The 27,218-nt window shown below is 39.0% G+C and overlaps 1 protein-coding gene across 1 annotated transcript in view; it reads right to left on the reverse strand.

Annotated features, from left to right (window-relative positions):
• The window catches only part of FERMT1 (FERM domain containing kindlin 1), a 55,917-nt gene that overhangs the window by 11,804 nt on the left and 16,895 nt on the right, over positions 1 to 27,218 (reverse strand). Inside the window, exons 5-9 of the mRNA XM_052650962.1 lie at positions 26,523 to 26,736; positions 24,484 to 24,586; positions 11,674 to 11,781; positions 11,157 to 11,288; positions 9,565 to 9,614 (exon numbers count right to left, since the gene is read on the reverse strand). Of these exons, the coding sequence (XP_052506922.1) occupies positions 9,565 to 9,614; positions 11,157 to 11,288; positions 11,674 to 11,781; positions 24,484 to 24,586; positions 26,523 to 26,736 (607 nt within the window). The remainder of the gene's footprint in view (positions 1 to 9,564; positions 9,615 to 11,156; positions 11,289 to 11,673; positions 11,782 to 24,483; positions 24,587 to 26,522; positions 26,737 to 27,218) is intronic.

A 27,218-nucleotide genomic window follows, 5' to 3' on the forward strand; every position in this document is an offset into this window, starting at 1 on the left:
TAAAGGGATAAACTATATGGTGGTGGTGGGTTGTGGTTTAGTTGCTTAAATTGTGTCTGACTCTTGTGACCCCATAGACTGTGGCCCACCAGGTGCCTCTGTCCATGGGATTCTCTAGGAAGTATACTGGAGTGGGTTGTCATTTCCTTCTCCAAGGGATCTTCTGGACCCAGGGACTGAACCCGTGTCTCCTGCAATGCAGGCAGATTCTTTACCATTGAGCCACCGGGGAAGCCCATGGTGATAGACGGAAGCTAAATTTTGGTGGTGAGCACACTGTAGGGTACACAGAAGTAGAAATATAATGATGTATATATGAAAATCACATAGTATTATAAATCAGTGTTACCTCAATAAAAATAAATGAAAAAGTAATCCATAAATTTTACCTGAAGAATGACAAAGAGAAATAAAAGCAGAAAGAATGAGACAGTCTCAAATCCTCATGGAGCTTCCCTTTTAAAGAGGGAAATGTGTAAGTAAATAAATATAAAAAAATGTGGTAAGTCACACAACAAGCATATAGGAGTGGTAACAGAGGACACAATGTTTAAACTCAGAATGAAGGATCAATAAGCATATGATGGGAAGAACAGAAAAGAAATTTCAAAAAGAAAAGTGCAGGCAACTGCGTGTCCAAAATGCAGAGGTGAGTCAGAGTTGGGTACCTTGCTGGTAGAAGTTGGGTCAACACTTCCTGGACATCTCCCTTATGCTGGGTGCTGTTGGGTTGAGCCATGGAAATGGGAAGAGGGGCAGTTTCTGAAACTATGTCATTTCCATGTCAGGGCTGATGAAGACAAGAACAGTGAGCAGGCTGAGGCCACTGTGGGCCTCTGGATGTATGGCTAAGAAGTTGGACTTTATTTTCTAGAAAAATGGTTCTCAAACTCTGGTGTTCATAAGACATGGAAGGGAACTTATTGGAGATATATAAGCCTGGACCCATTCCCAGAGAGTCCTATTCAGCAGGTTCAGTTTAGGGCACAGGTGTCCATAATTTAGGTAAGCTTTCCTAACATGGTTTCCTAGTTTGCCCCATAATCTCCAAAGTAAATCTGGGCACAATCTATCTTTAAAATATTTTGAGTACCTACTTCCTAACATATTTACAGTTATTGAAAATTATATATGAAAAGTTCATTTTGTTTCAAGAAGGGAGGTTATACAAATCCCAGTGGAGGAACCACACTGTTGGCTGTGTTTACTAATTACAATATTCATATTTTAATGCTGTCTATCTGTTTGTGAAGGTTTTTGTTGAAGCAAGGCTACTAATTTTCATATTCCTTGATGTCAATCACTCACTTATGCAAACTAATCACGATATGTTGTAATTTAGTATTTTTAATAAGTGTGTTTCAAATACACTATCACTCAATTTGGATGCTGTTTAACACAGAAAAATTCTGTTTCCAAGTTTTAAAGGTGAGCAGATAATACTGTTTTAATAGGCAGGATCATTACCGGCAACACTGTGGCAATGGAAACATTTCCAAATAACTCTCAAAGTGTTCTCTTCATAGCATTAATATCTTTAAAACTCTAGTTCCATACTCACTCATTTTACAATCACCTTTAAAAATTTACAGATTAAGTGTATCTATTATTTTTAAAGTATCTGGAGACTCACTACCAATGGCCACTTATTGTCACAGAAAAGTCATAGATTTGGAACAGTTTTTTTTTTTTATTATAACACTTATAGGTAATTTTGCATGTGATAACCAGTGAGCCTTAGAGCAGGACCAAAGATTTTCATGGTCACCCTCCATCTCTTTAAAAGTACTGTAAAGAGTCTCATTTATAAACTGAATCAAACTGACAGTTTTCTATAGCACATTGTGTATGTCTGATTGGAACTTCTTTGCTATAGTAACTTGACTGTGAATGCTTCCATGAATGAATTTTATGTATAACCTCTCAGCTATAACCTTGCTGTGGAGCCATTTATTCCAAAGCAGTCTCTCCAGCAGTGGTTATACCTCACAGTTTGGGGATAAATCATTGTTTTTATTAAACATATAACTGACTATTAGGATTGTATCTTGCCTGATTTATATTTAATGGTTTATAGCAAGTAAAATCTTAAAGAGATTGATTGGGCACAAAGTTCTAGATCGACTTCTCTTCTCTTGTGTGCTGTGTGCTAAGTCGCTTCAGTCATGTCTGACTCTGCGACCTCAGGGACCTGGGTCAGGAAGATCCCCTGGGGGAGGGCATGGTCACCCATTCCAGTATTCTTGCCTGGAGAATGCCATGGACAGAGCAGCCATAGGACTGCAAAGAGTCAGACATGACTGAAGTGACTGTGCACGCGCTCATGGATGACAGCCTGCCAGACTCCTCTGTCCATGGGATTCCCATGCAAGAATACTGGAATGCGTGACCGTGTCCTCCTCCAGGGGATATTCCCGACCAAGGATCAAACCTGCGTCTTTTATGTCTCCTGCATTGGCAGGCTGGTTCTTTACCACCTGGAAAGCCCTTATCTTTCCTTAGTCCTTTCAAAATATCTTCCAGCCAACAAGAAATCTGCTGCCCCTATTTTTCTTTTGTAGGAAATCTATCTTTTCTCTCAGACTTTAACAACTTTCTCTTACCAGTGTTGGGCCATATCAAGATGTACATTTATATTGATTTATTTTGTTTGGATTTGAGATTTCTGAATTTAAGGATTTTGTCCTCAACAATTATGAAAACTCTCAAGCATTCTTTTTTTATATATGATTTTTGCCTTATGTATAGACTTTTGTGTTTGTTTTTAGCAGCTTTATTCATAGTTGCCAAAACTTGGAAGCAACCAAGGTGGCCTTCAAGATATGAATGGATAAATTATGGTATATCCAGACAATGGAGCATTCAGTGTTAAGCCTAAAACTGCTAAAAAAAAAAAAAATCTATTAACTAAAATGAAACCAAATTAAATTCTATCAATACATAGCTAGAAACAGTCACTTTCAGATAAACCTCAAGTACAGAATATAGACATTCCCATCTGTACTTAAGGCATTAGGCCACACTGAGGATGGTGAGGACAGAGCATAGCCATCACTGGGATGTGAGTCACTTTAACTGTGGACTCTCCACCATTTATCCTTTCCCCCCTGATTACTAGTAAGGAGATTGAATCAGTAATCAAAAACTTCTCAACAAGCAAAACTCCAAGACCAGAAGGCTCCCGTGGTAAATTCTAACGTTTTAAAAAATTGAGGCAAAACCAGTATATAGCATTTCGTTACAGATATACAGGGCTTTCCAGATGACACAGTGGTAAAGAATCCTCCTGCCAATGCAGGAGATGCAGGTTTGATCCCTGGGTCAGGAAGTTTCCCCTGGACAAGGAAATGGCAAGTCCTGCACCAGTATTCTTGCCTGGAAAATTCCATGGACAGCAAAGCTTGTCAGACTGCAGTTCATGGGGTCCCAAAGAATCAAGCTCAACTGAACAACAGCGATTGAGCGCACACACACACACACACACACCCACACCCACACCCACACACACCACTACAGATATACAATAGTAATTCGATATTTGATACTACAAAAATCTAGTTACCATGATTACCATAAAATTACCCCTATCACCCATTTCCCCACTTCACACTCCTTCCCCTCTCATAATCACTTATTCTGTTTTAAGACATGGCCCATTTAAAAGCAATGATGTTGATGTATCCAAACCAGGTTTCTTCCTCCTCCCCACTGCAATTAATCTTTTCATAATATTCTTATTCCTCCGAACACATTTAGGGCATAACATGTTATCTTCCAGGTCATGAAGAGAGAGGTCATCCTCCTGGGGTGTTGGGAACCCAGGTCTGACCTGCTTGGAACTGCAGGTGAACCCAACATTCTGCGTCTGCCAAGAGTGGTCTGCCGTGGACCACAGAACACTGGATGCTTGAGGCTTGGGGCAGAAAGGACTGAGAGGTAAGAAGGGCATATGAATTCACAGCCTTCGGCTGAACAGCCCTTGCAGCAATTCTGCCAGCATGGCTACCTGAGCTGAAGTTACCACATCAACCATGTTAGTCCTTTCCTCACTCTCACTCATCTTTCTTTTCTGTATACTTCCCTTCTTGGTCATCATGTTGTATTTCCTTGAACATGAGTGCATTTGGGCCTCCCGTGATGATTTAGGAATATACTGATCTTTTTCAGGATAAGCATGTTCTTGGAGTCTCCGAGAAACTTCTATTTTCTGGCCATCGGTACTCAACTTAAGTTGTTGGCGCCAGTACCACAGTGTCCCGACTCACGTCGTTAACTGGAGGCAACGTGGTGGGCAAGGGACAAACTGATCTTCTAAAGCTAGAGCTCCGACAAGCTTCCTAAGCTCATTTCTTGGAGGAGGAGGAACTTGATCATTTGTATTCAGTGCCTCCTCTTTGACTTCTGAAGTTGAGGAAACACCTGGTTCCACTTGATGGTCTTCAACAATTTCCTCATGAACTGGATACAATGTAAGAATCACATTTTCTTCATCTAATGGCCCTTCAAAAAAATTCTTCCTGTAATTTGCGTATGCTATTTCAAGGAATGCTCAGAGAAAGGCAGAGCCACAATGTTCAATCTCTGCAGTTTAATCCTCTTAACCCTAGGGTTTCTCATTTGTTGACTTTTTATCTATTTATTTGGCTGTGCATGGGCTTCAGTAGTTGTGGCTCATGGGCTTAGCTGCTCTGCAGCATGTGGAATCTTCCCCGATGAGGGATCAAAACTGTGTCTCCGGCATTGGCAAGCAGATTCTTATCCACTGTACCACCAGGCAAGTCCAGGGGTATCCTCTTTTGAATGCTTGCTTCTCCACCCTTTTTTCCTTCCTAAACTCCTAGTTGAACCCTCTTATTCTACCTATATTGTATTTTACACTTTTATCTTTCTAAGTCCTCTCCTTAACTTTTTAAATTTTTGGCCATGCGGTGCAGCTTGTGAGATCTTAGTTCCTTGACCAGGGACCAAACCTGGGCCCTTGGCAGTGAAATCTGAGTCCTAAACACTGGACTGACAGGGGCTTCCCTTTAGCTGTGTTTTAAACTTGATGTTTAACACATGTATTCAATTTTCAATTTCTGTGACTGTTTTTCTTTTCTAGAGTTTCTAGTATTACCTTTCATTAAAATGTTTACCTTTCAGTATATTTAATGATTCTTAACATACTCATATTATGGTTTCTTCAGATTGTCCTACTGCCTAATCCTCTTATTTATTGGGCCTACTGACGTTTCTTTACGGTAGTGCATGAACTCACAGGGTTAGCAATTTTTATTGGGAAGGTTTTTATTTGTTTGTTTATTTGAGGGGGTTTACTTTCTCTGTAGCTCTCTAGGTATTTCTGCAATTACATTTGCCAGGGTTTCATAGCTTCTGTGGTTTTGGACCAGTATGTTTTACTTTTCAGAATTCTTTTATCATAGAAGACATTTAAATTTAGATCTACATCTGTGTGTGGCACAGACCATGGCTCTTATTTTTCAAAGGACATTGCATTTCCCCACACAGAACTCCACGCAAAGATGAACTTCTTACTCTTCCTTCCACTGATGGGCAGTTTTTCTATTCCTGGTTAAGCAGAAAAGGCAGCTCTTACAAGTTTCTGCCTTGAGGCAGCGGCTTCAGTCCTGGCTCACTGCCTCACAGGAGGCAACCCCACCTTAAATTTTGTGCAGGGATTACAGTCCCAGCCCTGAACCACGAGAATCCATGTCTATAGCCTAATCTCCCTGTGCAGCTGAGGCCTCATGTGTATTGTGCGTGTGTGCTATGTCACTTCGGTTGTGTCTGACTCTTTGTGACTCTATGAATTGTAGCCCACCAGGCTCCTCCGTCCTTGGGATTCGAATACTGGAGTGGGTAGACATGCCCTCCTCCAGGGGATCTTCCTGACCCAGGGATCGAACCGTCTCCTGTGTCTCCTGCATTGGCAGGAGGGTTCTTTACCACTGAGTCACCTGGGAAGCCCTTCATCTGTATTAGGGAAAGGGAGGGAAAACCACTAGACCATTCAGGTGTGGTGGTGGTTTAGTTGCTAAGCCATGTCTGGCTCTTGCAACCCCATGGTCTGTAGCCCATCAGGCTCCTCTGTCCATGGGATTTTCCAGGCAAGAATACTGGAGTGGATTGCCATTTCCTCCTCCAGCATCTGCATTAGGTTGGTGCAAATGTAATTGCTGTTTTGGACTGTGAATTTTAAATCATTTTAACTAGGCTCAAACACATTTTTATTAATCAAAATAGGAACCATTACAATCAACATATTTTTGCCAACAAGAAATGTTTGTTTTTTCCTGTAATGTAAAAAGTCTGTGCTTCGAAATTTGACGAACTCTTGGAAAGCATTTTCTACCTCCTGCTGGTTGTGGAAGCATTTTCCCTGCAAAAAGTTGTTGAGAGGCTTGAAGAACTGGTAGTCCAAGGTTGGCAAGAGGTCAGGTGAATATGACGGATGAGGCAAAACTTCGTATGTAGCCCAGTTCGTTCAACTTTTGGAGCTTTGGTTGTGTGACATGCAATGTGGTTAGGTGGGAAGGACTGGGCCCTTTCTGTTGACCAATGCCAGCTACAGGTGTTGCAGTTTTTGGTGCATCTCATTGATTTGCTGAGCACACTTCTCAGATGTAATGATTTCACTGGGATTCAGAAAGCTGTAGTGGATCAGACTGGCAGCAGATCACCAAAGAGTGATCATGACATTTTTTTTGGTGCAAGTTTGGCTTTGAGAAGTTCTCTGGAGCGTCTTCTTGGTCCAACCACTGAGCTGGTTGTTACTGGTCATCATATAAAATCCACTTTTTTCTTGCACGTCACAATCCAATCAAGAAATGGTTGGTTGTTGTTGTATAGGATAAGAGAAGATGCTTCAAAATGATGGTTTTTTTTTTATTTTTGGTCAGCTCATGAGGCACCTATCTATCAATTCAAGCCTTTTCACCTTTCCAATTTGTTTCAAATGCTAAATGATTGTAGAATGGTCGATGCCGAGTTCTTCCGCAAATTCTCATGCAGTTGTAAGAGGATCAGCTTTGATGATTGCTCTCAATTGGTTGTTGTCAACTTTGGATGGCCAGCCACTGCACTCCTCATCTTCAAGTCTCTCATCTCCTTTGCAACACTCTTGAACTGCCACTGTACGTTCATTAGCAGTTCCTGAGCCAAGTGCATTATTGCAGGTTTTATGCAACATCTCTGCTGCTTTATGACCCCTTCTGAACTCAAATCAGAAAATTGCTTGAATTTGCTTTTTGTCTAATATCATTTCCATAGTTTACGTTTCTAAAATGAGTGTAAAATACACAACAAATAATGTCATTAGCAAGAAATAAAGTGAGAAATATGCATTAAAATGATATATAACATAACCACATTTAAGAATGTATTCCAATATCAAATGGCAAAGTTCAACAATACAGAACCACATTTACTTTTGCACCAACCTAATAGAACTGGTTCCCTCTTCATTCCCTACAAGCTGAGGAAGTCTCACTTGTGACTTCCCAGTCTCACTTCAAGATCAGTTTTGTATAGGCAAGCAAGATTGAGATTTGCATCAGATGAGATACCACATTGCTAGGAAGAGAAGTCCATTATTTACATGTGGGTTCAATAGATGTGGTTTCGGAGAAGGCAATGGCAACCCACTCCAGTACTCTTGCCTGGAAAATCCCATGGGCGGAGGAGCCTGGTAGGCTGCAGTCCATGGGGTCACTAAGAGTCAGGCACGACTGAGCGACTTCACTTTCACTTTTCACTTTCATGCATTGGAGAAGGAAATGGCAACCCACTCCAGTGTTCTTGCCTGGAGAATCCCAGGGACGGGGGAGCCTGATGGGCTGCTGTCTATGGGGTCGCACAGAGTTGGACACGACTGAAGCGACTTAGCATTAGCAGCACAAGGAAAGAAAAAGGAGCTTCACTGTCAAAGAAAAATATTTAAAATCAAAGGGCTAGTTCAGTGCTCTTCTGTTGAGGACAGGAGGCCCAGAGAAAAGAATGGCCTATAAGGGTCACACACCCACCAACAGCAGAGGTATACCCTGCAACCTCCTTCCTCCTTTCCTGTGTCATTAGCTCCACTCTCCCCCCTCCCTTCCTCCTATATTTTTTTTCTTCCAGAAACAATATTATATATTACATTCAATGCATTGAGAACTTTGGTAGACAAAGTGTCCACTGGCCAAATATGAGGATAACTTTGTGAGTTTTAGCATAAAAGTCACTTTAAAGTGATACGGATGTGGGGCTTACTTCTAGAATATCATCTCCTTTTTAGGATTTATCATTTTATAGGAAGAATACTGTCATCATTTGGTCTGTGAAGAGCTCAGCTTGCTCTATACAGAAGCTATGGCAACCAGATTTCTCTCAAGAACAATTAATAATTTATAAAGAGATTTGTGGATTCAAATTGTTATTATTTTTTTCTATAATTTTGACTGTAATGATACATGGTTACAACTATTTATGCCACAGAAGTTAAATGAATGACCCAATTGTTTGGACCATCTGCTAAGATCACATTAAAAAAGAACCCTGAAGAAACCCAGTGACAAATACTGTTACCTTTGGACTCTTATTTCTCATTTATATCTGATTCATTGCTCATTCTTTCCAAGTTTTTCTTTGAATCGTGGTAACAAAAGCAACCGGTGTTTCTTTTCAAGCCAACTAAGTGAAGTGTCAGTTTGTCAGGAAAAGTCAACAAACCATAAAGTAACAGATAGAACTTCAAACGAACCTTACTCCTTTCATCCTAACCCACCTTGGCACCATCACAAATGTGGCAGACCTTCATGAAGAAAGTAAAACACTTCTGTTCCTTTTAACAGTTTCAGAGTGATCTGAGGTGACTGGGGGGTTTATCAGAAATACCTTAACAGGTGAAGGTAGATAAACTAAGGTGTAAGTCACTCAGTCATGTCTGACTCTGCGACCTCATGGATTTTAGCCCATCAGACTCCTCTGTCCATGGAATTCTCCAGGCAAGAATACTGGAGTGGGTAGTCACTCCCTTCTCCAGGGGATTTTCCTGACCCAGGGATCGAACCCACATCTTCTGAATTGCAGGCAGATTCTTTACTCTCTGAGCCACCAGGGAATCCATCTCTCTGTAAGTCTGGGATCAAAGCTCTAGAGGCAATCATAAAAGAGCCTTCAAATGGTATGAGAGCCCTGAGAAGGTGGGCCATAAAAGTCTGGCATACGTGTTCACGATCACCAATACTGACCATATTTATACCAGCATTTCATGAGCCAGGAACCATGTTTAATGCTTCATATGCATCATTTAATTTAATATTCCCAACATACCCAAGAGGAGGTATATCCCCACTTCATATATCAGGAAACTGAGGCTCAGAGACATGATGACAATACCTGAGATCATCCTGCTGTTGTGCGCTATGGAGCTAGGACCCCATCCATTATCTGTCTGATGCCAAAGCTTGTTCTCTTACCTTTGAACCATGAACCTGCCTAATGGATGTTCAGTTTGAACTCCTACATTCTTTACCTGCAAGATTTTGCTATGAGTAACTTCTTTCCTCTTCAAGGGTAACTTACCTAAATAATCTGAGATTATCTGCAAGTTTAGGGATATCAGTAATGTCCTCCTGAGGAAAAGCAGATAACATTTGACAAGCAGTAATTAGACAGGTGGTGCTGGTACTCTGTCCCACACTGTAGCCACCTGCCACGTGGAACTATTTACATAAGAATTAATTAAAATTAAATAAAATAAAAAACTCACTTCCTCAGTTATACTAGCTACATTTCCAGTAGTTACCACAAGGGTAGGGTGGGAGAGGGCTGGGCCTGAGATTAGGCACCTGTGGGGATCCTGAGGGTAACTGGTGAAGTTCTGTTTCTTGATTTGGGTGGTAACTTGGCTGATAATTTAATACTGATTTGTTAAGCTGTACATTTTTGTATTTTTTCACTTTCTGTGTCATATATTACACAAATGAAAAAAGGTTAAAAAAAACTGACCATACACTATCATTCAAGTTAAAAACCTGAGTTAGAAACTACTTTTATGCTCAAACAAAATATTTCATAATTTTTACATCAGAGTGTGTAAGAGTAGCTATATCTAGTTTACTGATATATAGAATCCTACTGATTCTCAGAAAGAATCTGGTTCAAAGTTCATTCTATGGTATAGATTGGTGCCTATTTTCAAACTGAAAAGACTATTGTTTGGCATCACATAAAAATATTGAGGGCGTTGAGAGGGAATTTTCCAATTGTTCTAAGAAGGATGACTTTTCCACTGTAAGTATTTAGTAGAGGAAGTAAACAAAAGAGAAATCCAGTTTTGTGGGGCCCAGGTCTCATAAATGTGGTTCAGGGCCTGGATTTCTTCAGAATCTGAGAATTTCGTTTATATAAGGTAGTTGCTTTTGCATTATACCAATTTCCTATTTTAAGGAATTTAATCATAAGAGAACACACATTAAATACAATATAATGCCTCATTACATCTATTACTATTTATACCAAATTACAATGAATCTACCTCTCTGATTCAATGTGATTAAACTAATGATTGAAGAAGTTAAACAAAAGGGTGGCTCCCAACAAATGAATCAAACAAGACAGGGCACTGCAATTATAAAGCTGACAGTTCAGCCACATTTGCTGGATAAGAAGCAGGAGCGTCATTACTTTATGTTTTACTGGAGAGTTTTTCTTTATTTCCTAAAGTCAAAAGGGTTCAGGAACTTTTTACAGTGTACAGTCTTGCCCAAAGAAATGCATGACTAGGTCAACAGATCACATGGTTTTGTATCTGTGAAGCATCCTGTCTACTTTCACAGCTACTTCATTCTTCTAGACTTTAGTTAAAGGGCCAATTTCATGTTCCACTCTAGTGAAATGGAGACCAGAGCAGTCTTTCCCTCATACCAAGCTAGCTTATCTTTAAGAAGAAATACAATACAAAAGAATTGTCATTGGGAGTGATAAAAATACCTTACAGTTACTTACAGAGCTGATCTGAGAAAAGCTAGTCAAGTTTAAGTTTGTCCGAGGAAGAGAGTATTTTCCTTTCTTCAAAATCAGACAAAATATTCCCTTATTTATAATAAAAAAGCACATTTATATTTGTCAATCAGAGCAAAGCCACAATTCTGAGTTATCAGAAACATTCATACCAAAGTGTTGTCTGCTTTTCCACCTTCCAGGGTCACTTCCAAATTAGAAAGTGCTGCTTCTACTTCGTCAACCTCAGACTCATTTGTAAAATCCTGTATTTCAGTGGACAACGACAGTTTGCTAATGTGATACTACAACAGAAACAGAGTGTTTAGGATTACTAGATACACAAATGAAGACAGAAAATACTGAACATCTTCTGGAAGGAGATCTCCCAGGTATGCAGGGAAACTGACATTTTAATGTAAATTATTTTGAGATTTATGGTTAGTCATGTTCCAACTCAGTTCTTCTCCATCACTGGTTGACCTTATAGTGTGGAAGCAATGAGGATAGCAAGACTGTTGCCTTATAAGATGTATGCATGGGTTGGTTATGAGGAATATTTTAAACTTAAATTTACTACACTGATTTTCAACTCCTTTTCTAAGAAAAAATCAGTAGAAAGAAAATGAAACTTTAAGGAGAAAAATTTTCTTTGTTTCCTTCCAGAGGAAGGTACCAACGTTCCCATACCTGTAGTGCTGCAAAGATCAACATTTCTTCCTCTGTGCAGTCAATTTCTTCTAAGAGAATGGCCCACCTGGCTTGTTCATAGAGTTGGTTTATTCGGACAGCATCATACTAGAGAGAAGAACAGGCATGTGCACATGTGTGTGTGATGGGACATATTTACATCCCATGATACAAAAGTTCTAGAATAACTGAGGTCAATTCTTATTAATCAAATGCAATACATTTTAGTTCAGGTAACTGAAAGAAACCCCTCTATCTTTCCACTACTGCAGTTCATTTTACTTCTGAATTAAGAATTTTCTTTCTCAAAATATTTCCCAGAGCTTCTTCAAGAGGCCAAACCGACCCATCTTAGTTAGACTCCATTATTTTCCCTTTCTTATACTTCTGTTGGTGGGAAACACAGCTAATGGAATGGTTTATGTGTTAAGTAAAATAAGGAGAAGGGGTCCCCAGGCTGATCTGTAGACTCTGTGTAATTCTAAGCAGAATCTTAACCCCCTACCCTCTGTATTTCAGTGGACAAGGACACAGGTTTTTAGTGGAACTTCATGCAAGCTGTTCAAGTTGGGCTGGAAAAGACAATGTTCAAATATCTCCAAGAACAATTTGAAAAACAGCAATGTTGGGAAGGTACTTTTCCTCTCAGTTATTGAAACTTATAATAAAGTGGCAGCAACTAAAACTGTGTGTTGTTGCTGTGGCAATGGACAAAACGTCAATAAAGCAATATCTAGCAACAGACCTAATGAAGGTATGTCATTTAATATAAAATAAAATGGCATTTTATAAGCAAGAGAAGCTTTCTTTCAACACTATATTAGTGTTAAAAATGCCTAGCCATTTGGAAAACAAGATAGAAAATCACAAAGCCTTACACATCCAAAATGTACAGATAGATTAAAGAATCCAAGCATGCAAAACCACAATGTAATACCATCTCACATCCACTAGGATCCATCTAACCTAAAAGACAGATAATAACAAATGTTGCTAAGAATATGGAGAAATTGGAACTCTTATGCATTGCTTGTGGGAATGTAAAATGGTGCAGCCTCCATAAGAAACAGTTTGGCAGTTCATCGAAAAGTTGAACATAGAGTTAAGATCCAGCAATTCCACTCATAAGTATATACTGAAAAAGAATGAAAACAGGGACTTGAATGGATACTTGTATTGCAGTGTTCACAGTAGCATTATTCACAATAGCCCCAAAGTAGAAACAACCAAAATATCTATCAATTGATGAATGAATAACAAAAAGAAGTATATACATACAAGGAGTATTATTCAGCCTTAAGAAGGACAGGAATTCTGATACAAGCTATAAGATATATGCATCTTGAAGACATTACGCTCAGTGAAAACAGACAGACACAGAAAGACAACTATTGTATGACTCCACTTATATGATGAAGTGTTGAGAATAGACAAATTCATACAGATAGGAAGTAGAATAGAGTTTACTAGCTGCTGGAGGAAGGAAAAAATGGGGAGTTTTGTTTAATGTGTATAGAATTTCTGTACAGGATGATGAAACAGTTCTGGAAATAGTGGTGATAGTTGTACTACACTGTGACTATACTTCTTGACACTGAACTGTAGACCTAAAAATGATTAAAATGGCAAATGTTATATTTTGTATATTTTAGCACAATTAAAAAAAGTCAAAGGAAAAAACCCCCAGATGTGTACATGAATGGTCACAGCAGCATTAGTCATAATAACCAAAAAATAGAAATAATTCAGATGTCCATGAAAAAAACGTGGCATATGCGTATAATGGAATATAATTTGGCAATAAAAAGAAATAAAATACGGATACTTGCTACAATACAGATGGACCCTGAAAATATGCTAAAGGAAAGAAACTGTCACAAAGTACCATGTATTTTGTATACTGTATAATTCCATTTACATGAAATGTCCAGAACAGGCCAATCCACAGAGGTAGAAAGTAGACTGATGGTTGTTAAGGACTGGGAGCATTGAAGGGAAATGGGAAGAGACTCCTAATGGGTGATAAAGTTTTTTGATGGGATGATGAAAATGCTCTGAAATTACATAGTAGTAATGGTTGCACAACTCTTAATATACTAAAAACCACTGACTTGTACATTTTAAATGAGTGAAATGTTGGTATGTGAAATGCATGGTATATGATTTTATATCTAAAGGCATGTGGTATATGATTTTATATCTAAAGGCATATTATATTTAAAAATCTAAAGATAACAATCAAAACTATTAGAAGGAAACACAATAGAAAACTTTGTTATCTTTCAGAGAGGAAGCCCTTTCTAAGCAAGACAGGAAGCCTTTAGGTTATGATGCATAAGGCTGACTTTACAATCATTTTAAAATCATGTAAACATTTTTAATGGTGAAAAACACCCTAGAGAAGATTATATGTTAAGACAAGATATAGATTGAAAGAAAATATTTACAATAAATAAGTGCTCCTGTAAATCAATATGAAAAATATAAAGAATTCAATAAAAAATAGGGCAAATATATATAAACAGGCAATTCACAGATGAAACCAAAATGGCCACATAAATATTGGAAAATATGCTTGACCTCACTAATAATCAGAGAATTAAAACTAAAACCAGATGACATAATTTCTATTTTCCTATCAGATTTATCTAGGTTGTAAGTACTGATAATGTATGGTGTTGGTGAGGATGTAGTGTAAACTGGCACATACACATATGTCAGTAGGAAGCACTCTGGCAGGATCTTTAAATGTCTTTTTGCCCTTTCATGAGCATGTCCATGGTTATTATTCTAAAGAGATACAAAGCATTCATCAAAGATAAGCAATCCACAGGTCCTGATAAACTATGTGAAGTTGCTCAGTCTTGTTCGACTCTTTGCGACCCCATGGACTGTAGCCTACCAGGCTTCTCTGTCCATAGGATTCTCCAGGCAAGAATACTGGAGTGGGTTACCATTTCCTTCTCCAGGGGATCTTCCCGACCCAGGGATCGAACCCAGGTCTCCCACATTGGAGGCAGACCTTTAACCTCTGAGCCACCAGGCTTTATTTAGCCTTTTCCTTGATTATTTTGTAGTAGTTAAAAAAAGTGAGTCAGACACATATATGCTGACATGAAAATATGGCTGATATAAAGTAAAAAGAAGCAAGCTGCAAAGCAAATACATGTTTATAAATGTATGTGAAAAAATCTGCAAGGATGGTTAATCATTAAGCTGTTAACCATGGCTACCTCTCGGGAGAACGATCATGGTAAAGGATTACTTTCCATTTTTACTGTAACTACTTCCTTTTTATGTTTGACTTTTAAAAATTCCTTTAAAAAATACATATGAAATTTACCATCTTAACCATTTTTAAGTATACACAGTGGCATTAAGTACACTCGCATTGACCACCATCTGACTCCAGAACTTGTTTCATCTTGCAAAACTGGAATTCTGTTCGAATTAAACAGTAACTCCTTTGTTTGATTTTCTTTTTTCCCTTCATATTGAGTTTATACTGTATCCTTTAAAAAAGATAAAAATGTTGAAGAAAACATGGTGGAGAAATAGAAAGACATTCAGAGTATGTAAACAGGTTTATCGACGGTTGGTTAGCATGAGTCCACTTTTCCTTTTGCATTAACTTTATGCGCGTGGGACTGTGACCTGCCCACAGGCTTCCTCCTTCTCACTGCTTTTAAAACTGCTTGGAAGGGAGGGCAAATGCAGATCCAAGTGTGTGGTTTTCAGGAGGCTGGAATAATAACAGTCTTAAGGAAGTCTGTCCTTGTTTTTTTAACTTTGCCAGGTGTCATGGAAACCCTCAGGCGTTTGCCCCAGAATCCTCCAAATCAAACTGAAATATGACACACATGAAAACACTCACGGCAGCATTATTCCTAACAGCTCCAAACCAGAAACACTCGAGTGTCCCTCAAATTGAAGATGAATAAACAAAATGCATCCACATGTATCCATCCACATGATGGGACTCCACTCAGGCAGAAACGCAGATACACATCAAAGCCATCATGCCTAGTGAAAGAATCCAGACACAAGCTACACGCTGTATGATTCCATATGTGAAATTTCTAGAAAAGGCAAAACTCAAGACAGAAAGCAGATCAGGTGCAGGCTGGGGCTTGGGACAGAGACTGACCACAAATGGGTATGATTGGAAATGTTTTTGCATGATGCAAGTGTTTTAAAACGAGATTGTGGTGATGGCTACACGACTATGTAAATTTACTAAAAATTACAATGTATACTTGCAATGGGTGAATTTTATGGCATGCCAATTATACTACCATCCAAAGACATGAAAACTAAAAAAAACACATATACACACAGTGCACACCAAAAACCAGGCAACCAACTCCCAACCCTATCCCCACGAAAGGCCCCTGCCCTTAATTCAAGCTGACACACACAATTTAAATAGTATGTGCAGTTGCTAAAATCTGAATTGGGCTCATAAACTGTCATTTGTCATATACATATTTATATATATCTGTATGCATGTATGTATCTGTTGGTCTACCTATCACTCCTTCTCTGTTTGCTTAGTGAAAGTAAATTAAATCACCCGATAAGGCTTTTCTCTCAAATGCAGTCAGTACAGATTTAAAAAATTGAATAAGCGCTTCCACACTTAAAACTACTTATCTCCTTTCCATTCCCAAATCTGGTAAAACAATTCTTTGAAAGTGTTGGTTAACAAGAGTTGCCTACTTTTCCAGACTGACATCAGGAGAACAGGCTGGGCCAGGCCTGGCTCTTGCTGAGGAACCCCAGATCGTCTGCTACATCCAGAGAGCTCTGGACTTTTCCTCTTTGGACTGTTTGCATTCCCACTGAGCACAGGGTCCTGGGTATTTTGCAGGTTCATTTGCTAACAGGGGCCCCAAAAGGTTTTCCCGGAGAGCTCTTTCAGGGGTTTCAGTGATTGAGAAACATGTTTTTCCCTGGTGGGGACTGGCTACTGCTGCTCTCTCCTTGGCCCTCGATTTCCTTTGTCTCCTAGTTAATTGAAAATAGAAATCACCAAAACATGTGGCTTCTGCCACCTCCACTGCTCAAATCCCTGTTTTTCCCCATCTAGTCAGTTCAATAAACCTCTTTCTCCTTCCACCAATCAACAATATGAAAAAATAATAAAGCCTACCTCCCAAAGTTTTCATGCTCTCAGGAGAGGATTATTATTTGATCTAATCATTCAAGATTCTCTGTTAGTTGGGTAGCAACTTTTAGTATCTTTTAAGCCTCTTACTAAAATTGATGTACCTTTTCTGGAGAAGGAAATGGCAACCTGTTCCAGTATTTTTGCCTGGGAAATCCCATGGATAGAGGAATCTGGTGGGCTACAGTCCCTGGGGTTGCAAAAGAGTTGGACATGACTTAGTGACTATAAAACAACAACAAACCCTGTAAGACACCATCCTGCAGGTTGTTGTTTTCTTTTTTGCTGTAGAGCAGGCATTCCTTTTTTTGTGGTTGCTAGCTGGATGCTGTATTTAATGAAGTAGGTATGAGCACATGCTAAAAATATAGCCTTAGTACATAGAGGTTATCATGCAGTTAGTATAATTTGCATATGTGCTAATGTACTGAAAAGAAGATTACTTCAGTGAACTATTTTGCTTTTGTATTTTGCTTAAAATGAAACTAATTGATGGGGGAATGTGTAAGACCCTGCATAAGGATAAAAGCAACATGTTTCTAGTTATGTGATGATCAAGATTTATCATGTCTGTGTTGCTATATGGCCTCTGTTCAGTAATCTTAAATCTAATTTTAGGCCTAAAATTCCCATTTTACTCCAGAGTAAAAAATGATTACATGTAACTCTGTAAACTCTGTTATATTATTTTTGTAAAAAACAAATGTAAATGTGTACATATATATGTGAATATATATGCATCTATCTGTCTATATAGGTTTCCCTTGTGGCCTAGACAGTAAAGAATCTAACTGCAATGCGGGAGACCTGGGTTTGATCCCTGGATTGGGAAGATCCCCTGGAGAAGGAAATGGCAACCCACTCCAGTATTCATGCCTGGAGAATTCCATGGACAGGTGGGCTATAGTCCATGGGGTTGCAAAGAGTTGGACATGATTGAGCAACTAACACACACACACACACACACACACACACACACACACACATATGTATGAAGTATGGAAGGTCCTAGTTGATTACCGCCTGCCTTGACAGCACTTTTCTCTAAGATGTCAGACTTGTAAACCACATATTGCAGGCCTGAGGACTGAGTACAGAATCAAGTTAGAAAACACATCTTTCAAGGACAGAGTTTGTCTGCTTCCTAAGGAGGAAATTAATAACAAAGAAACATTTTTCAAAGAGGTTGGACTTTAAAAAGTCCACATGAGCCTAATAAAAGGGAAAGTGTTGCTTTGAAGTCATAAAAGTTTTTTTTTAAATGCACACATTTTAAAGTGCCCTTAAATAGGGCAAAAGAGTATATAATGATGAAATTAATTTTGAATGAATTTAAAAGAGACAAAAGGTGTACAATAAAAAGTCAACTCTCTTTCTTCCTTGTTCCGCACAAATGGTGGTTTCTCTCCTGAGTGTTTTGTATCTTGTTCCTTTTTGAGTGAGTGAGTGAGTAAGTGAAGTCACTCAGTCGTGTCCGACTCTTTGTGACCCCATGGACTGTAGCCTATCAGGCTCCTCCGTCCATGGGATTTTCCAGGCAAGAGTGCTGGAGTGGATTGCCATTTCCTTCTCCATTTACTCAATAATATTCCCTGAACATGTTTCCCATCAAAAGGAAGCTGACTCATTCTTCCTAATCACAACACTAGATGAATGGATCATAATGGAACTAACCAGTTTCCTACTGATAGATGTTTAGGTGGTTTCCAAATTTTTCCTAAAACAAACAGTGTAATAATAACTATTCTTGTGTACAGATATATTGACTCACATATTTGAGTATAACTGTGGTAAAAATACCAAAGGGTAGATTTTCTGGGTTAAAGCTATGCAGAATTGTAATTCTGACAGATACTGTCAAATAGTCTTCCACAGAGACTTAATTTGTACTTTGACCTACAAGCAGTCTATGTATGAGAGAACCTGTTTCTCCACACTCTAGATAAATAAGATAGTGTATGGAACTTTTTGTTCTTTGTGGATGTAAGACTAAGAGCTATTATATAGTTCCTTTTCTATGAACTATGTGTTCACATCCTTTGCTAGTGCGTTGTTGCTATTTTATTACTGATTTGGAAGAACTCTTTATATATTAGAGAGTCTGGCCTTTTGTTTGTAGTAAGTATTACAATAACATTTTTCTACTTATTTGTATTTTTTTGCCATGTACACAGTTTTCACTTTTAATTAAAATGTATCAATCTTTCCTTTTATGGATTCTTTTTGCATTTCTAAAGTAATATATTTGAAATGTTGTATTCGAGTACTCTCATATATCTGAGATTTTACTCAGTTCTGGTAGCCTACACCCTGTAGCTTGCTTGTATCTCTCCTCTGAAAGCCAGAGTAGAGAGGTTCCCTGGTCCAATTAACTCATCTAGCTCCTAAATACAGCGTGCCTTGTATATTTGCAGTGGTTTCCTGGGTGCTATCTTTGCTCTTCTTAATTTGATTGTAGATTCTTTGAAAACATGAACTCTATCTTAAGTTTCTGTATCTTCTACTCAGTACACAGTAGAAGCCTTAAACTTGGTTTCATTTATAGCACTCTGTACTTTAGGAGAGGAAGGGAAGGAGGGCTGCCACAACTCTAGTTGGTTGGGAATCATCTTACATCGCAAAGTCATATACTGCTAGCCTGAATCTTCCAGTCATTTTTGGGTTGACAGCTGCTATTTGGCTGTTATATTCAAATATATTTTGTTCATAGGCTGTGGACAGAGAATTCCTTACCAATTAAGCAAGCAGAGACTGGAGGCAAAGAGCCTAGGACAATGGCCCTGGTGACCTTTGTCTTTGGTGTGCTTGCCCCCTTCTGGGATTATGATTCTTTTTAATCTTCCACTTTTTAAATTATTTTTACTTTTTTAAAAAAACATTTGGCCACACTGAGAGGCCTGTGGGACCTTAGTTCCCCAACCAGGAATCAAACCCACACCCTCTGTATTGGAAGCATGGAGTCTTAACAACTGGACCATCAGGGAAGTCTCATAATCTTCCACTTTTTAGACAACATATATTTAACACTGCTCTTCCATGTTTGCTAACTTAGGCTGATGATTTGACATGTCTGAATTTTTTGACTGTGATGTCATTCACATGTTTCTGACAAATTTTTTAGAAGTAGATGACTGAGTTTATTTTCAGCAATGAGCTCAATTGCCAAAGCAAGGAATTTAATGTAGAATCTCTTGGCAAGGAAACTGATAGGAAGGCCTTCAAGACTTAGCCGATCCAATCACAGAGCAAGTGACCAAGGATCACTCTCCTAGCATCCTTGCAACATGTAGGGGTGGAGGGCAAAGGATTTATCAGAAGTGCTCCCTATTTTCAAGGAGTCTGCAGTTTGTGGAGAAAATTCATGAACGTGGTACAATTAGAAGTATGAGTCCTGAAATCACACTCAGTTGTGGCTCAGAAAATGGAAGGGCCAGGGTGACCAAGAATAGAGAAAAGCTCTTATTCTAGAAGGAATAAGACTTGAGTGTGATCGTAGGGCAGGGTTTCTGAATCTGGGAGTCTAAATCAGGTAGTCTATAAGCTTGGATGAGGAAAAACTACATCTCCATTTGCACCAACTGCTAATGGAAATTTAGCATTTCCATCCATGATGAATGTAAGCAACAAACCACAGTATTATAGAGTACTCATGACTACCAGAATCACAGACTTTTCATATTCCTTACAGTTGCTATTTTCCAATAATGCTCACATGCATCACCACCACTTCAATATTAAGCTAGTTATGAGAATGGCCACTATATATTCCTGTTTATTCAGTTAATGAAAGAGATTTACTTATATCCATTTTGAAAAAGCTTTTGGTTACTATAGTTCAATATAATTATTCCTTATTGTAATCGTATGTTTTATTTCATAAATTTGAAAACCTTATTATCATGTCCAGCAGTTTTGGGTCCTCAGCTGCTATCTTAGCTCTTGGCACATGGTTGCTGTTTGTTGTTTAGTTGCTGAGTCATGTCCAATTTTGTGTAACCCCATGTACTGTAGCCTGTCAGGCTCCTCCATCCATGGGATTTTCCAGGTAAGAATACTGGAGTTGGGCTGCCATTTTCTTCTCCAGTGGATCTTCCTGACCCAGGGACCATTTCCTATATTGGCAGGCAGATCCTTTACCACTGAGCCACCTGGCAAGCCCTTGGCACACAGTAGTTGTTTGATAAATAAATGAAAAAATAAACAACAGAGATACAAGTCTGAACAGACAAGATGGAGCCACATTCCTGACTTAGCAATTAGAAAATGCATAAATATGCTTTATTTATATCAGATTTCAGAAAAAAACTTATGTATTAGAATACATAGCATACAACAAGGTAGAACAAGCTACCTAGAGACTAGCCAAGGAAAGAGTAAGTTGACTGAGGAATGAGACTAAAAATTGACGTCATAGGAAATGTAAAGATTTGGTTCTTTGATTTTTTTTCATCAGTGTCTTATAGTTTTCTGTATATAGCTCTTTTGTCTCCTTAGGTAGGTTTATTCCTAGGTATTTTATTCTTTTAGTTGCAATGGTAAATGGGATTGATTCCTTAATTTTTCTTTCTGATTTTTCATTGTTAGTATATAGGAATGCAAGTGATTTCTGTTTATTGATTTTGTATCCTATGACTTTACCAAATCCACTAATTAGTTCTAGTAATTTTCTGATAGTGTCTTTAGCATTTCTATGTACAGTATCATGATGACATAAACAGATGAAGGGATATTCCATGTTCCTGGGTTGGAAGAATCAATATTGTGAAAATGACTACACTACCAAGAGCAATCTACAGATTCAATGCAGTCCCTATCAAATTACCAATGACATTTTTCACAGAAGTAGAACAAAAAATTTCACAACTCTGTATGGAAATACAAAAGATCCCAAATAGCCAAAGAAATCTTGAGAAAGAAGAATAGAGCTGGAGGAATCAACTTGCTTGATTTCAGACTATACTACAAAGGTACAGTCATGAAGACAGTAAGGTATTGGCTCAAAAATAGAAGTATAGACCAATGGAACAGGAAAAAAAGTCCAGAGATAAATCCATGCACATAAGGGTACTTATCTTTGACAAAGGAGGCAAGAAAACACAATGTGAAAAAGACAGTCTCTTTAATAAGTAGTGCTGGAAGAACTGGACAACTACAAAAGAATGAAATTAGAACATTTAGTAACACCATACACAAAGATAAACTTGAAATGGACTAAAGACCTACATGTAAGACTAGAAACTATAAAACTCTCAGAAGATAACAGGCAGAATACCATATGACATAAATCATAGCAAGGTCCTTTATGACCCACCTCTTAGAATAATAGAAATAAAAACAAAGATAAATAAATGGGACCTAATTAAACTTTAAAGCTTCTGCACAGCAAAGGAAACTATAAACAAGGTGAAAAGACAACCCACAGATGTGATAAAATAACAGCAAACAAAATAACTGACAAAGAATTAATTTCCAAAATATACAAGAGCTCACACAACTTAATACCAGAAAAACAAACAACCCAATCAAAAAGTGGGCAAAAGACCTAAACAGACATTTCTCCAAAGAAAACATACATAGATGGCTAATAAACATATGAAGAGATGTTCAACATCACTCATTATTAGAGAAGTGCAAATGAAAACTACCATAAGGTATCACTTCATCTCAGACAGAATGGCCATAATTAAAAAATACACAAACAACAAGTGCTGGAGATGGTATGGAGAAAAGGGAACCCTCCTACACTGCTGGTAGGAATGTAAATTGTTATAGCCACTATGGAAGACAGTAAGGAGGGTTCTTAAAAAACTAGGAATAGAACTACCAAATGACCCAGCAATATCACTTCTAGGCATATACCCTGAAGAAAACAGAAGATACATGTACCCCAGTATTCACTGCAGCACTATTTACAATAGCCAAGACTTGGAAGCAACCTAGATGTCCATTGACAGATGAATGGATAAAGAAGTAGAGGTACATAAGTACAATGGAATATTACTCAGCCATATAAGGGGATGCATGTGAGTCAGTTCCAATGAGGTAGAGGAACCTAGATCCTATTACACAGAGTGAAGGAAGTCAGAAAGAGAAACGCAAGTATCACATATTAACACATATATTTGGACTCTAGAAGGACAGTACTGAGGAATCTGTTCACAGAGCAACAGTGGAGATGCAGACATAGAGAACAGACTTAAGGACAAGGGTGGGGGAGAAGAAGGAAAGGGTGAGATAAATGGAGAGGTAGCATGGATGTACATACAGTAACGTATGTAAATAGATAGCCAATGGGAATTTGCTGTATGACTCAGGGAACTCAAACTGGGCTTTGTAACAGCTTAGAGGGGTGAGAATGGGTGGGCGGTGGGAGGGAGATTTAAAAGGGAGGGGACATATGGACACCTATGGTTAATTCATGTTGATGTACAACAGAAATCAAGCCAACATTGTAACCAATCATCAACAATTAAAATAAATAAATATTAAAAAAAAGATTTGGTTCTAATAGGCAACACAAAAAGAAAATCCTCATAGCTGTATAATTCACATTGCCCTTAGGAAAATTAAAACAATTGGTTAGGAAAAGCTGTAACAGTGATTTCTCCTCAAGATTTAATCAAAGAAGAACCAAAATTTGCTTTCTTACCATGGTTTGATGGAAGTGATACACTCCAGACACAAGCCAGGTCCAGGGGCAGAAAGCTGGATCTCAACCACAGACGGAGCAAGAGCTCCAGAGAAGGACAAGAAATAGGGCTTATTTTAAAGAAGACACCAGTTAGAGAAGCAGTGAGCCCGGAAGGCCTCTGGAGACCAGATTTAAACTGAGGACTAGGGAGAAGACAGTGGCACAAGAGACAGAGAGAGACACTGCCATGCACGAGGAAAGGATGGGCGCAGAAGGCGACTTGGAGCAGCTCCTCGAAGAGCAGCCCTTTGGTAATTGGGCAAAAGCAGCCAGCTTTTGGTGGAAATAATACAATCCTGTGCACTCAGGTGACCAGTTTGTATTTTCTACTTTGGGCCATTTTAAATGCTGGTTCACAGCTCTACAAAAGGGAGAGCTGGGGCAAAGACAAGGCAGACATTCAGAGGTCATGTTTCACCACTCAGCTGTCCCGGGAAACTTCAGGGAGGGGATGAGCACTTAATATGGGAGTTGGCAACCAGCTGCGTTCTTTATTGACCCAGGTGACCCCTCTGTCTCACCAATCAAGACTCATTCAGCACTGTGGTGGGGAGCCAAGTGTGTGCTATCATGGGGTCCTGGCTTCTTTGCCAGAAACCCTACACCTCTTAACCTGGCCCTGACAACTCCTTTCTTCTTAAGCATGAAGGGCTCTGGCTTCATGCCTGTGAGCCACTCACTCTCTTCCTGTTCTGGGCCCCTGTGGAGAGGGGCAGCACATGCCATGCATGAAGGTCCTCAGAGACTCCCTAACTCAGGGGAAGCTCACCATTCCCACTAGAGACCAACAGGAAAATCCAGAGACCAGTATATACTTATTGGTCTAACCCTGCAGAGCTAAACAGAAGGTTACAAGAATTAATCCTAATTTTGGTAACTAAATGATTCAGTTTTACATTTCAAAGCATTTACATTTAAAAAGGAGAGAGAGAATAGAGAAAAAGTATCTTACTTTGGGATTCAAGTCAAAGAAAGTGTAGTATTTAAATCGTAACAGCAGCTGCTCATCCTCCTGGATGCCTTGTTCCATAAGGGAACGTGAGGAGTCTAGCCAACTAGAAAACAACAAGATTAGTTTTAAAAGTCAGTCAATTTTACACACATATTTTAGTATTATATAATATAATATATATACATATACATGTAAATGTATGCATGTATGTCTATATACACCCTTGAACAAAGTCTGGGTAAGTAACATAATCTACACCCAGTAAAGGGGATGACTTGATAATAGCTTGTGCCTTCATTTTATCACACAGCTTTCTAAGTGCTTTTTTGTATTTATGTATTTTCTCACTGGCACTTTAGAGCAAATCAGTGAATGAGCCAGGGCAGTTATTATTTTCCTAGTTTTAGCAATGAGGAAAATGAGCCTCAGTAACATTAAGTGACATGTTCAAGGTCCTGTGCCTCCTGGTGGAGCCAGAATGAGAATCTGCAGTTGCTGACTGCTGCACGTACTTGTGCTGTGTGTACTTGCTGACTGCTGACCACTTCCACACCAGGTGACCTGACCCCAAAGTGGCTTTATCTTACTGTCTAGAACTTTCTGTAACTATGGAAATATTCTATAATGCCCAGTCCAATTGAATAGCCACTAGTCACACAAGGCTACTGAAGATTTAGCTAGTGCCATATTTTAATTTTAATTATATTCAAACATTAATGTAAATGTCCACATGCTGCTGGTGACTCCTGTACTGGGTAGCACAGTTCTAGAGTCTGAAAGATACACACTGGGTAATGGTGAGGAGAGAATAAAAGTTAACAATGAAATGAGGTGGGAATGAGGGCCCTCCAATACCACTGAAAATGGCTTGAACTTCTATATATGAATATATAGAAGATCAGTTTATATGTTTTATGTATTTTATATATGTCTATATAAATTGATTTTATTTATATATAAAATATTCTATTATATAGTCATATTCCCCTGTGGGAGAATGAGGATAACCAAGATGCAGTCTCCATCCGAAAGGAACTGACAGTCAGTGGGGTAACCAAGCCTCAGATTAAAGGAACAAGGCGACACTGGAGCAGTAGGACGGGACTCGAGGGAAGTGACTGATCTTCTGAGAAGACTGGAAGTGGCTGGGCCTTATAGGACAAACAGGGACAGGCCAGTAGAGCAGGAGGGAGGGAGAGGGTCCTGGAGCAGAGGGAAAGCTGGAGGCAAGGCAGTGACGCAGGAAGCAGCATGCGCGTTGGGGGCATGGGGAGCATGAGAGCGCAGCAGGACAGACAGATGGACATACATGGAGTCTGATCTCACGGGATCAAAGGAGAGTATGAACTAGGGTCTGAATGCTAACAAATGTGACTTTACTTGGACAACAGTGAGTGAAACAAGTGGTGGTTTGAGAAACACTTCGAGTGTATTTTCTGAGACCACTTCAAAGCTTAAGGACTCACTAATTGGAATGCAGAATGGAAAAGGGGTGCTCTATCAAAGACAGCAAAGCCACTTGGGGCTCCCCTGCTGCCACAGAGGGAACCAGCCCACTTATAAGCTGATCTGCTGCTGCTGCTGCTAAGTCGTTTCAGTCGTGTCCAACTCTGTGCAACCCCATAGACGGCAGCCCACTAGGCTTCTCTGTCCCTGGGATTCTCCAGGCAAGAATACTGGAGTGGGTTGCCATTTCCTTCTCCAGTGCATGAAAGTGAAAAGTGAAAGTGAAGTCACTCAGTCGTACCCGATTGCCCATAAAATTTGCACACGTGTCTGAACAAAGAATTAGCATTCACATGCCAGCAAACCATTGAGTTAACCCAATGTGTAAATGTCACACTTTAAATGTATTGAAATGACAAATGGTTACATTTTGTCTTTTTTGTTGCTAAAATCAGTGCTGACCTTTGTGAATAGTATACAATTCCTAGGTGTGCTGACTTGAGAACTGAACAACCCCTCCATGCTTCATCTCCACAGCATCTCTCTTACATTAACATCAGTTCACAGAGAAGTAAAACAAGTTAAGTCCTTACCCTGCGTTAAGCTTGGCTTTGTCAGCCAGAGACCGAGGCTGGTACATATCAGCAAGTGCTTCTGGTGATTGTGGGGGCTGGCTGAATGCCAGGATGCTACAGTTTTGTTCTGCCAGAGGGCTGTCACTGAACCAAGTCATTGTGGACAATGCTGGCGTTCCGTTTATGGGGTCATATGTGGGGGTCATGGTTTTACTGTATAAGCCAGGACTTACTGCAAAGCAAAGGAAAGTACGAACTAGGATATGAGATTTGGGATACGAATCTTTAGAACAATAATTATCAACATTGCTTGTACTAAAATGGATTTTGAACTTAAATGTTTGTATCATTTAGAAAAAGCAGATGAATGATGGTAGAAGTTAAACACAGGTAAAACTCCAGTCTGAATATTTAGTCCCTGGAAAGCTTGGAAACTCATAGGCTGTAAAAACTTCCAAAATCACTTCCAAAATCTTCTTCTCAATAATTCAAAATTCTCTTATATCAGTAGTGAGTTCTGGCACTATTAGAAAACTGGAGCTCTCACAGAATACATGCATATACTTTATTGTTTGGCAAATCTCTTAAATTGCAATGCTTACCAATTTAAAGAACTTAGCTAGTTGATAGTTATCTGACTCTACTTTGCATAAGGGAAATATAAATAATCCCTTTCATTCTTTGTACTGGAATATACTATGCAAGAAACTCTCA

The sequence above is a fragment of the Budorcas taxicolor genome, chromosome 13, assembly GCF_023091745.1.
Source record: "Budorcas taxicolor isolate Tak-1 chromosome 13, Takin1.1, whole genome shotgun sequence".
NCBI classification, from domain to species: Eukaryota; Metazoa; Chordata; class Mammalia; order Artiodactyla; family Bovidae; genus Budorcas; species Budorcas taxicolor.